At 37.5% G+C, this 13835-nt stretch overlaps 1 protein-coding gene across 2 annotated transcripts; it reads right to left on the reverse strand.

Moving 5' to 3' along the window:
- Positions 1-181: 181 nt before the first annotated feature.
- Positions 182-13829, reverse strand: LOC148089128 (uncharacterized). Of its 2 annotated transcripts, XM_087803454.1 has the most exons (8): positions 13739-13829; positions 10835-10916; positions 10618-10728; positions 10101-10157; positions 9825-9995; positions 4624-4795; positions 3766-3848; positions 182-3576 (listed from the first exon to the last, which is right to left on the reverse strand). In XM_087803454.1, exons 2-8 carry the CDS (start codon positions 10913-10915, stop codon positions 2863-2865), a joined length of 1389 nt encoding a protein of 462 aa, XP_087659580.1. In that variant the 5' UTR covers position 10916; positions 13739-13829; the 3' UTR covers positions 182-2862. The 2 variants fall into 2 exon arrangements, with proteins under 2 accessions (XP_087659580.1, XP_087659574.1); XM_087803448.1 differs by lacking the exons at positions 9825-9995; positions 10101-10157; positions 10618-10728; positions 10835-10916; positions 13739-13829 and adding exons at positions 7224-7333; positions 7708-8216.
- Positions 13830-13835: the final 6 nt, after the last annotated feature.

The raw sequence follows: 13835 nt of genomic DNA on the forward strand, positions 1-13835 counted from the left end.
TATTTAATTAAATTATTATTAAAGGCTTTGTTTGTCCTTCATCAAACACTCATCACGAAAATGACATCCATGTTTCTTATATTTTATTATCAATGTAAACTTTGATCTACTTAAATTTGGGCCATGTAAAATGATATACAACCTTGCTCATCAACATGAAAGACGGAAAGAACAAAATCACTTTAGATCAATTTCTGTTTTATTATTCACAACCCCCTTTTAAACAGAAAGCAAAAATAAAGAAAACGTTCCAATACGATCATCATCAGAGATATTTCCCTCTGGCGATTATTACCAGAGTGTTATCGTGAATTTGCAGTGTGCTTCTACTTAAACACGCTCAGTCACTGTGACAGTCACATGGGCCCGGTGGGGATATTTCTTGTTTTTCCGTTGAAATATGAACAACTATTCATGCTCAGAAGATTTACTTAAAGCAGCAGGCCAAACACATTCTTTGTGCGTGTAGGTGTGTTAGGTCATGGAGGGTGTCTGCAGACATTCAGGCCTCCTCTTCGTCATGCATTCATAGTTTGGGCACCGGACAGCTCAAGTCAACCACAGATGTTTATAACATTTGCCCAGGTAGTGTCCGTTATTAGTATGGTGCACATGTGCAAAGAGACACAAAAGGAGGGTACACAACAGCTTTCCTTGACACCGTACATTACCGTTGCACTCATTTTATTGAATCTAATGGCTTAATCATCAGGACTACTGGTCACTTGACATAAATGGATGATATAATTCATTGGTAATAATATTTAAAAGTAGCTACTTTCTTCCTTTTCCCCTTTTGATGCATTTTTAAATAGAAGCAATGTGTGGTGTCAAACTAAGACACAATTTAACATTAATATTTACAACACAACTTTATGGTTAGGCAGTATATAAATGACATAATTTGACTTTATAATTATTTAAATATTACAATGTGAACCAAAAAAAGAAAAATTAGTTGAAGAAAATGTATTTGGTTGCATTAACATGTCAATGTTTGTTGCGAAAAATATAGAATTTTATTTTAGAGACCCAAACTGCAGTACATTATTTTCCATATACCACCATTTGGTTAGGATGTTCAACTTAATTAAAAAGGCAACATTATGTATTAATGCTAAAAATTATAATATAGCCATTTGCTGTCATTGTAAATGTACTCTTAAAATGTGTGAATAGAACAACCTATTTAAGGAATCAATTTAAAACATAATATATTTATGACTATACTCTTTAACCTTAACTATCTGAAACTTAGAATTCGATATATTCTTTCACACTTCCTTTGTAAACGTTTAAAGGAATGGTAGCCATTAATATATTTTTAATACATGTATATTTCCCTTTCAAATGTAAGCACTATGGAGCAACCCCATGTGAAATATAATTTCTAATGACCCAACTGTAAAGGACAGTAAGGAAATTATAGGGTAAAAGAAAATAAAGAGACAGTATATGGAAGCAGGGCAGCATTTGTTCTGAATAAAACTGGTCTAATGTTTAACTCAAAAGGCCAATAAGACGTTTTTTTTTTTAAGTTAGATAACTAACAATGTTTTGCGATATATTTTACTTACTTATCCAAACACATTTGGATACAATCATGGCACTTAAATTTTTCACTTTAAATATTCTGACCATTCAGAGAAGTTTTCATACTGAAGTAAATGAGAGCTTGGTTTAACAACAGATGCCGTGGCTAGTATTTTTCTTGTTTGAAGTTAATGGGGCAACATTGACGTGCCAAGGTGGTTGGGGGTGTGGACGAGACATTGTGAGCATGTACAGTTGAGAACTGTTTGACAACGAGACTCCAAACAGTCTTCAACGTATCAAATCGGAAACCCCTGTCACTTCCTCTGCCCTGGCTCTTCATCAAGACGTCTACTTGTCAGGATGTGCACACTCGAACACACGTGGTTCATTTCGCAACCAACATTCTGCAAACAGACTTTCTTTTTTTTTTTAAGATCAATGTTTTACACTCTTAACAAATAGATAAATTAACTGGAAAATAAAATCAGCTCTTCAATCTACAGATAAAATATTCATTTTGACATGTCTACATTGATTAAAAAGCTTAATAACAGACAGCTACACCTGATCAGGATGACGAGTGAAACATGGTTACTTAGAACAATGACAACATATTTTCACCTCATTATTTTAAGCTGAAAAGGGGCCTCGACTACGAGCGCAGATCAGCTGCATGCAGACTCATCAGACTCCCTGTCATTTACCCACAACACAAATTTACCATTTGAATGTTCTTTGGTTAAAGAAAACTAAAGTGTGAAACATTGACACAGCCGACACCCATAGTTACATCAATCCTCCAGCCTTTCAACTTTTGAACAACATCTGCAGTAACTGAGTGTAACTACAGCCACTTATCAAAACTTGCCGGCCTTCAATAATGATGATTAATACACACCCATTTAACTGGAGCTAACTGGATCCAGGACACGATATGTACTTTCATTTTATCGTGCATTTGTCAATGGGTGAGTGCACTTTTGTGTGTTACAAAGAAGTTCTGATTGCCAAGTAGCAGATCTCACACACCGACTACAGATGGAGGCAGCAATGGAAGGAGGAGAAAGAGTTAGTGCATTAGGGACCAGACACAAGTGTTTGAACACTTAAACACAACAACCTGAGACTAGTGTGAGGGGGCACTGGGAGGAGGAGGAACAATTATGTTGTGAAATAGTGCAACAAAGATCAGCTAGTCAAAGAAGGATAAAAGCTGCAGGGGAATTTTTTTTTTTTTCGCAGGTTGACTGGATTTGATTCTGATTTGAGAAAAGGTACGACAGATGAAAGAGCAGAAACATCGTAGACTGAGGAACCGTCGTGTTTTCAGGAGTATGGCTGTGGAACTCCATACCCTGGTCTGTAGATGGGTCTTCCCGGTGGGGATTGAGTGCTGGAATAGGGGGCCCCAGATGGGTAGCTGTAGCCTCCATAGCTGTAAGAAGCCGGGTAAGGAGCTGTCCCACTTTGGGGGTTGCTGGGGTTGTACTGACCAAAAGCTGATCCAGGGCTTGGGGTAGGGAAAGAGGGTTGAACTGGGTAGGGACAAGCTGAAGAAGCCGGGGGGCCGAAAGCAGGTCTAGGACCGGAGTAGCCTCCTGTTGGGTTAAATGGTCCACCAGGATATGGTGAGAACTGTGATGAGGGGCCTGCAGCGACTGCAGACACAGCCGGAAGAGGGTTTGGGGGACTTACAGGATATGGTCTGTAGGGGAGGCCTGACGGGCCGGTCACGGATGACGAGGTCGGCTGTGAGGCGTTTTGGTAGTTGGATGACTGGGGTGTGGAGTTTGACGGCGGATTAGTGGACCCTGCTGTTGTCGACTGTTGGTTCCATGGTGATGAGTTAGCAACGTGTTCCTGGTTAATGCTTGTGGATGAATTCATGGTGCTGGGGTTCTCTTCGCTCCTCAGATGTAGAATCTCCTGGAATTTTTCCACCCTCACACGTCTTTTGTGTGCAAGGCAGCGCAGGGCAGTGAAGCGTTCCAGAAAGGAGTCCAACAATAAAGAGCCCTCCAAAAACTCATCAGCCAGAACCTGTAGGAATAGAATGAGTTGGTTTTACAGGCTAGAAATGCCTCCAGATTATACGAAGCAGCACAGTGACGCCGGTGCAGATTGCACAAAAATAGATGAAACCATGATGCCGTGTTATTTAAACAAATAAAAAGCATTAAAAGAAACGATCAGAATTGTGTGAGCTGATGCATTTGCGCTCGAGTTTACCTCTGACTCGGCTTCTGTTTTGCCGCCCTCTGTCTGTAACCTGGAGAATAACGCTTCTGGGGACACCTGACCAGCAATGCCATCTGATGAAATAAGAACAACTTGAACGATGTTTAGCAGAAGCAGTGAATATAAGTCACATTATCCTGTCGTAAAATTGAAAAATATTATATACTACATCGTCAATGTATTCATTATATAAACCACAATATATTAAAGAGCATTTTACTTATTAATTTAATATTAACTCAAAGGTTTGATGGTTGTAAGAAAGACATCAATAAATAAATAGGGCATTCATTCTGAAACATTAGATATGATGTGAGAAAAGAGAAAGAGCTACTTAAAAAAAAAAAAGTTCAAATTTCTCTGCCAATGACTGATAGATTGACATGATACAGGGTTAGGGTCACAGCTTGTTTTGTCGAAGATTTCATTTGAACACTATTGCTATGCAAGAAATGCTTGCAGTCATGTCCAAGTATGACTCTTCTTGTGTACAGTACAAGCCAAACACCTCAGCTGATTGGTTCTTTCCATACAATTAATTATAAGGTTGTCGAATAGGTCCGTATCAACTTGACCCCATTAATAAGTAAACCCTAAAAAAAAAACATTTCAGGTGACTGCATTTTGAAGATTGAAGTTCACTATAAACAGTTTTATAGAAGCTTTTCCCCCTTTTTACAACTGACTCAAAGTTATTTCACAAGAATTGCCATAATGATATTTATGTAATTACTGATGCTGTCATTTGGCAAAAAAAGAGAAAGCACATTATTTACTTGTATCATTCACTGTCACAATTAACACTAATTGATGTGACGTTTTTTTGTATTGTCCATGAAGGTTTCTTACCTCTTACAGAGCAGCGGTCTCTGTACAAGTCTCTGAGGGTTTCTAGCTGGCTGTATCGTTCCACTAGTAACTCTTTCTGGGACTCCAGTCGAGGCTTCATGTCCAGGTTGTGCTCTGCCAGGCTGCGGTTAGATGCCAAAGCCATTTCTCTCTCCAGCTGAATGTTCTGAATCTATGAGAAAAGAGCGACGATTACATATTGAACAAGAGAGGCATATAACACACAGAGGTGGTTTTCAAAAATAGATAGATAGATACTTAATTTATCCACCAGAGGAGAAATGATTTTGTCCAGCAGCAATAACACATCCATACAAACATCCATAAATACATGTAGACAATTGAATAAATACAATAAAAACATACAAAATGTATAAAAAGACAAATAAATTATTATTTAAAAGTTGCAAACAAAAAATAAAAAGTGCATGTCAAGCATGAGAGAGATCTGTTATAGCACCTTATGACAGAAGGAACCAAGGACGTCTTAAAGCGTTTATAGATATAGACAAGGTCAATGCAAAAATTCAAACTGAAAGTCATACAATATGCTAGAAAGTCAAAAGAAAGCCTCCGATATCAGCCATGTATCCCAGATCAGCTCGTTCTTAAGGACGTAATAAGGCTCCTGATAAGGGTTCGGCTGAGAGGGAGCACTAAGACAAGCGTTTCCCTGACGCGTTCTTAACTGCCTTCTTAGGTGGAGATAACCTCATCTCTCTGGATTAGGTTATTGAAAAGTTTTTTTTCTAGCCACCATGTGTTGTTTGAGTGTGTCCGCCATTCGGAGGCCGAATGCCAGAGGTGGAATGTTTGCATGTTGTCGCTCAAGTGAAGAGGTGCATGCTTTTTTCTACAATGAGCATTGTTTTATTATTAAGAAAAATGGATTATATACACTTCCCTGATGAGGTTTGATTACTGGACATTTGGTCTCCAAGTAGGCTGTTAAGAGTGGGTCAGCTTAATCTAACATTTTCTCCTTAGCAAATGATCTTCTTAAGCCAAGACTGACTCTGGAAATGCATCCTCCTTTCATGGCGTTATTAAGAGCGCTCCTAGGAAGATCGTTGCACTCAAGAGATTCTTAACAAATCTGGGAAACACCCTTATTGTGAGCAAACTCGTGTTATTTTTTTTTAGTTAATTAATGTTTATGACCAAACTGTGAAAAAAGTAGTAATTTTCATTTTTGTCAATTGATGGAATATAACAACACTTTCATAAAATCAGATATTGGACCATTTTGTATAATAAATATATAGTTGTTAAAGTCAATAAGATAAAGTGATTTTTGTAATTTGTATTATTTTAGAAAATAAAAAGCACACAAGCTAGTGAGAAGACACTAACATTTCTCAGTACTGCAGTTTCTGCCATTAAAAACGTGTGCTGACATTCTGAGAAGTGTGTGAACCTTAAGTGAAGGAGGGGGTTACGGAAGTATTGTAAAATCGAACGCTGATCGTAAAATCATGCTATGAATAAACACTGAATTCTCGCCGCCCCCTAAAGCTAGTGAGTTAGTGAGTAACAACTTAAAAACTAAACGTGCTTATGCTGGTACCTAGATGCTGTTTATGTCAATGTTATCTTAAAAATGATTAAGGGACTGAAGTGAAGAATAGGCTGGGTCTAGTCTATCTAATCTAATCTAAAATAATAAGAGAGTTGACTGTTAAGGATGTGGAAATAGCACTCCAGAATGAGAAGGTAGAAGACCAGAATGAGAAGCTGGCTGAAATGTATATTGAAATAACTCTTCACAAAGCACTCCAGTGGAGTATAAAGGATGTCAAAGACCATGAAGGGGACAAAATGTTATCGCATATTGGTCAAAGGGAAGCTTTAATATACAGAAGTATCAAATAAGGAATAAAATAAATAAAAGTAACATAGAAATAGCATACAAAAATACATGACACACATAAATGATTAAATGACATTCTGTAACATCAATAGAGGGATCGATAAAGTTTTTATCCATCTATCTATCTCATACATAAACAGAATAACAAAAATGTAAGTAAATATTTGTAGAGTTAAATAGAAAAGTATGAGTAATGGGCAGAAATACTAACAGTTGGGCTCTCTGGTCTTTTTTCATCTCTAAAAACATTGTGTTTGAACAGCTGAAAATGACTTGATTACACGTGAAAAATTTTCAATTGCAGTTATTGTTAAAGTATGATGTAAACAAAACAAAAATTTTGTATGATTTGAAGTGTACAACTGTTTGAAAAAAAAAGAATGAATTATTGATCCATTATTCAATTTGAATAAAAAGGTTAATTTGATAAAATAGTGTAATTTAACAGCGCAAAAACAATACACCCATTGAAACAAAATACATGACACAAGAGCCATGTTTAATGAAAAGTAATTGATCCTATGTACTAGTAATATCTGATAAATCATCGACTAATTTTCTTGCCAGAGCCTTTACATATATAACAGTCAACTAAAAAGGATGTGTATATAATAATGACATTTGATGAATGTTGTGTTATTGGTTATATCAATGGAGGACAAAACAGTGGCAGCTTTTAAATTGACATGACAACCAGGAAGTTGGTGAAATGGAAAGTATTGGGATTTACCTCGTCAGACTCCAGTGCCATCGACTCCACCCTCTCTGGGTTGTCCAGGATCTCCTGAAGTTCTGATTGGCTTAAATCCTGGAGCTTCTCCATTCGATTTGCCAGGAGGGCTGTCAATCATACAATCAGAACGAAGTATTTGTTAAAACGAAACCTATATATCAGCAGGTTCCCCAGCGTATAATATACTTTTTATTTTAATAACTTAGGCTTGATACATGAGGTTAAATCCAATTTGTATTGCTGTCACTACAGTAAAAACATAATAAATGGACAATTATATATATATATATACAATTGAATAAATGAGGAGAATCTGTGGTCCCAACTCTTCTCTAGATAGAAAGTTGGCAGATTGTGAGCTACCACGAGTTCGTGTACGTACACGCACCATAGGCCACATTTGAGAAACATACTGTCAGCTACACAGCGGATACTCTTGGGCAGAAACAACATGATGACATGGAGGTAAAATCATACTTACACGACGTTAGAAAATCAAGATAATCTGATCACCGATTATCGGTGACATCCACACCACTGACAGGTGACTTGACACGTCCACACGTTAGCGGACCTGCTCTGGCCAAATCCACTAATACCTCGACTTGTGTTCGGCGCAGGCTCAATGTAGGGTTAACCAGTTCCTAGGCCGGGAAACCAGTCCCGGTTAGCAGTTCCGCGTTCGAGCGAAGTCGCGAAAACAACAGTCGTTATGATCGCAATGTCAGCCACTTAGCTCCCGTCAACTTCTTCGAGGAGAAGCTCAATGATTTGACAGTCAAAACCCGTGTCTAAAATTAACCACCGACCTCCCCAGCAACCAATTTCGAGCGTCGCCTTGTTGCTCTATCTTTTAACTTTCCCGCGCCAGTCCCCGAATCGAACAACAGTGTTAGAAAATAGGTGTTATTTTGGTTAATTCCGTAAAGTTTTGTTCGATACAGACAGTTACCGCCGCCATTTTTGGAATCATTTACGTGCGCTGGTTCACGGGGGTGTTCACGTATAACAAACACGGAGCTCATTAAACGTTTTTAAACAAATTATAACAATATACTCATTACGAGTCCAATCGGCTAGATTATATAAACCTTTGTGAATTTTCCATTTTGATTGTACGATGTTTAACTCACTATGTAGCGAGTTTCCGTTTCTATCAACCCCCCTCCCTTCATACGATAGTGGTAGAGTCCGGTGCTCAGCTGATCACAGGGATACCCAAATATGACGCGAATGTTCCGTGAAAAGGGAGTGCTGGGTTTGTGCGGCTGATTATATATTTTTCTTCTTCCGATTGACCTAAATATTTTTTCAGCAGTAAATATATGTTTATGAACATTAATTTATTGGTGCTGGATGTTTGTTACCTCTATGAGCGCTCTTGACATCTAACTAAAATGGACTCTTAATTTAAATAATGAATCATGATCCATTCAGGAAGGCCTTCAACGTTAGGCGTTAATAACAATAGCCTTAAATATACTTTTCTTATACGTGTCCTTGTGACATCATCAATTAAAATGGCCCATGCAGTGGTTTTAATGGAATAGCTGCTATAAATAAAACACTAGCCTGAATTAATACAAATCTTTGATACTCTTTATTAACTTATAACTTTTTAATATACATTTGTTAATAAACCTTGAGCATTTTATGATGGGTGTTGGTCTTATGTCACTCAATTTCAGAGCTTCCAACCATACATGTAGACTGTGTAAATATCCAAGTATACATCCTCGAAAAAAGTAAATGAGATAAACACAATGATTGCATGAATGATGTCAGTCTCTTTTGAGAGCTTTGATGGAAGTCACAGAGAGAAAGCTTTGGATGACAATGGCACCAGAGTCATGGATCAGAAGCAGCAGCGTCAGACTCCAACAATAAGCCTGTAAGAAACAAGAAACACAAACTAAAATAATGTATGATTTGCTGCTTGGTATTTCAATTTCCAATATTTGAGAGTGGACTTTGGTCTTGTTAAGAGTTATGTGTTGAACACTTTTAGTTCCTGAGAGAGTTTGTGCTCTCAAGGTCACTCTTTCCTCAACTTAGGCTGGGTATTATTATTATTATTATTGAGATAAAGTTGGTCTCTGATTCTCTCAATCTCACCTGTTATTGGACCGATATATCAGTCTCAAAGAAAACCTAAATACTGCTCGTTTGTTAATGCTGGCTTGATGAAGAAGCCAATTACTTCTTTGCAAAATGAAGAACATTAGTCTATATTATATTCTCGATGTGGGACATACATTTACTATTCGGCTCGAGTGTGGCTAAATGGGGAAAACCTTAACAGTGGGCCCCCCCCTGAACTGTTTATGATCTTGGTCTGGGTCTCATTCTTGTAAGTCTCAAAACACTTTGGTTTTAGTAATGGTTGAGGGTGTGTTGACTCTGAGTCTAGGGCATTCTCTGAAATCCAGTAAATATATTTTATGGATGATATTAAAACTCGCAGTTGTTTAGAGTAAAGCGATGAAAGTGTTTAATTGTATCAGGGGATCCCCCTTAGAAGAACCAAAAAGTTTTAGCTTAAAGTAGTAGAACTATATGAAGACCTGCTAGAAAAGAGATGCAGTTTGGGGAACTCACTGCGAGAATATCTTCCGGACAATTGTAAGTCGAACGCCTGTAATCATGGATAAGAATGATGGGGTCACATGGTTCCCTGTGGTCGATGGTGACAAGGTTGGAGCAGTACAGACAGAATGCGACCATCGCCCCGAGCAGACCAATGACGTTTGTGCAAGCACATCCTTTTAGCTGGAAAGAGATCATTGAAGAATGTGTATCACATTGTGAGGCAATGGGTTGCTACATAGATTGCATTAAAATTATTGATGGGAAGGTTTATATATATTTTATTACCAGATGTCGGCTGGGGTTCCGTGCATTGGCCATTGTAAACGCTCCACTGGAAACAATCTGGGGGAAGAGAATATTTGAACACACAAGAAACTAGACTATAGATAAACAAAAAAGGTTGTGATTACAGCTAGCTGGATGAGGACTTAAGCCCATTATTATGTCATTATTTTATAAAGTAATACATTCAAAACATGGTCATGATGAGGGTTCTACTGCATCTTGGAGATGAAGACTTCAACATTTGAAAGAATGAGTAGAATTGCTGCTTTGGTGCTTGGTTATGTTTTTCTTTAGCTTATTTTGAGCGTTATCTTATTTCATTGTTGTATTCTGTACTGACACCTCAAAGAAATTCCTATTTTGTGTTTACAACACTGGCAACTGAAGTCAGGAAAGTTGGGTTTTTACATTAGTTGCCGACAGAGGGCAATGTTGCTATAAGAAGGCATAAAAAAACGTGTCCACGTTTTAAAACATAAGCATGATAAAAGGAGAAATGTGGTGTGTGTTTGCATACCAATATTCCTATAGCCAAAGGAAGTATGAACGTGTTGGGTAGAATCAAATCAGAATAAGCCAGTGGTACAGATATTACGACTTGGAATAGTCCAAACAGGATTGTCACCACCTGCAAAAAATGGATGTCTAAATATTAAAATGTGTTTTATTGAAACCACGTTCTTGAATGCATAACTTTCTTAATAGAAAGAATGTGGTAAACATTGAGCACTCACTGCAGCAGATTCATCATCAAACCAGGCGGAAAAAGGATTTGACCTGGGTTCGGATGCTTGGACAGATCCCTCCAAAGGCATGCTGTTGCAACACAGGAAATGAGGATGAGATACAACAAGAGCATTCAGTTTCTCTACAAATGCACTTTTTGTGCCACCCACACAATAGAACCATGGAAAAAAAAACAACGTCATCAAAAGATTTGTGAAAAAAAAGTAAATCGACTCTATCAGTGAGAAAGGCTTAAACTTGTTACTGAGGCTCAGGGAGGATTCTTCAGGAAGACAGAGTTTTACTTTTTATGTCAAGCAGTTAATAGTAGATAGTATACGCATTGTGAATCAGTAGCTGTTTATCGTTCCTGATAACTGTGGGAGATTATATATTCCAGCACAGTGGTGAGTCCACATGCCAAACATGTCTGCAATTATTCTAGAGACATCAGCTATGAGCAAATCTTCACTTGTGCTTTGCTGTTTTGATTGACATGGTTCTAGACTCAAGTCAAAGGAACTCAATCACTAAAGGGCCAACATCCTTTAGCAGTCAACGTTGCGGACTAAACTACAATTTCTATTTAACAAGCGAAATTTCAGTCTTAAGTTATCTCTGTTTGTCCTCCGTCAAACATTACCAAATGTATTTCCATCAAAATTAGCTTTACTCTTATTTGACGTCTCCAATAATTGTTGAAAACAATTAATTTTTTTCTCATCTCTGGCCATGGAAAGGTGTGGTGGCCCAGGAGCAAAACAATTTGGATGATGCGGAGAGTTGGTAAACCTGTTATCTCATTCCATAGAAGGGTTCAGGGAGGACCTTAGTGTGGTGTGTTTTTTATACAGTATACATGTGACTTGAGCTGCTCCATGTCTCAAATGATGGTCTATCAACCAACACACCACAGCCGCCTCACACCTTGAGGCATTCAAACAATCCAGACTAAAAGAAACCAGCTGTCATCATGTCTTTTATACAGCAGCATTTACAAAACCATTGTTTCTCTCTCTGTTGGGCACAACATGTAAGTAATAGAAACATATAAACAAGTTGTTGCTTTGCTGACATATTTTACAGAGCCAACGGAAAATGTACTTTGAAAAACGAACAACTCTTCTGTTCTTGACCTAAAAGGGCAAAAGACAGTAGAAAGCTCGTACAAGTAAGTACTGTCCTGGCATGTATGTTCAGCTGCATCCATCTGTGGGGAGTTGTGTGTGTGAGCTGTGTGTGTGTGTCTGTTGACGTTAAGGAGCGAAGTGCAGCGTTAAAGACTGGAGAAAAAACTCTACGTAAGATCATATTGCTTCATGAAAACCACATGTTCGAATACTCTTAGGAGAGACTGGAATGTGACTGGAATAAGAAGCAGATGCTCTGCACAGAGTGAAGGCAGAGGACAAGGAAACGAGGCAGTGTAAATAAGAGAGGGCTGGGGGCTATTGAGAGTTGACGACATGTTTAGAAACTTGGCAACTGTGAAAGGAACACTTTGTCCTCCAACATTTGTGAAAAAAAAGGCTTTATTGAAAACAATTGAGTTCACTGTAGATTTACAGCACTTTTTTTTAACAGGAATCGAATCCTCTATTCACAGAAATATATGCAACTAAAAATTAAGATTTACCTTACAACTGTCTCGGCAAAATTATTTAAAGAATGTTAAGATAGTACAATTGACTGCAGGTGTGTATGACTTCACAGGAGCAACATGAGAGCACACAGATGTCATTGATTAGTTATTGGTCAAAAAGCTGCAGATAAGATATAGTATAGAGATTATGGAGCTGAGCACTGTTTAGCTGCTGTTTAAGAAATGATGATTAATTGAATATTGAATTTGTTTTTTTAATATAGCAGTTTCATCTCTACTATTGAGATGTTGGTTTTGTGGTTTTAACCAACTTGATTTTATTCCATTACTTTAATTATTTCAAACTCAAGGACCATGGGCCATATCATGCCCACCAACTAATTGTATGTGGCCCAAAGAAACCCCCTGTGGGCATGAAATTGCAGATAAAAAAAAAACATTTTTAAGAAATAAAACAGTGAGAGAAAAGCATGTCCTACTCTACCTTAATTATATAAAAACGATCACAAGACAGCAGTTTAAATAACACTTGATAAGAGCGGAGAAAAACACGCTCTAGTGACTCTTTGTTTTTAACTTAAAATTTTGGGCAAGCTTTTTGTAGTTTTAGATTCTAGGATTTGTTTTTGAGTGTTGGCACAAAGGGTTTGTACATTTACATAATTATTACGTATTGACATGATTAATGGGAATGTGTAATAATTTGGTCCTTTCTCTCTTAGTAGGAGTATAAATTATAATTAAATATTAACAATCCACCAAAATTAAATTGTAAACCCATTACAGAATGTCCTGGCAAACATCGTACCTGGTGTTGTTGTAAACAATGTGTTCTAATCTTAACAACCAAACTCATTTTGGAGAAAAGGTAAATGCATCATGTGTTTTTGTGTGTGTTTAACTGTCAATATGGAAAGCTTCAAAAGTGAATATTTTAATAAAATAAACGGATAAAGCAAATTTAATGCAAACTCCTTTCATGGGAAGTGTCAGCCCACTCAAGTTGACCTGCATCTCACTTGGTTACAATATCAAGTTTAACAATGAAAAAAGAGCTTTCTATGCTGCACGTCCCGTCCATATTTTGCGTGAATAAACCTTAGTAAGGATCTAAATGCATTCACTAGATTTCAAACTGCACGGTGGTCTACAAATCTTGCAAAGCAATGATTTATCCCTTTTCGAAATGGAAATGCTAAACTTACTACAGATGGAAAGTAGCATTGTGCTCAATCTGGTGCAGCCATCTTTTTAATGTAACTGCACATTGTCCTAAATAAATAAACTAAACTAAACTAAACTCACTTACTTGATCAACGACGTTGTTTTGTGTCCACGATTCTTGTTTGACTTTATAAGCAGAAAAATCCCAACAACTGAGTGATGTGAGGAATGTAGTGACCCAG

The sequence above is a fragment of the Callionymus lyra genome, chromosome 1 (genome assembly GCF_982586985.1).
Source record: "Callionymus lyra chromosome 1, fCalLyr1.hap1.1, whole genome shotgun sequence".
NCBI classification, from domain to species: Eukaryota; Metazoa; Chordata; class Actinopteri; order Syngnathiformes; family Callionymidae; genus Callionymus; species Callionymus lyra.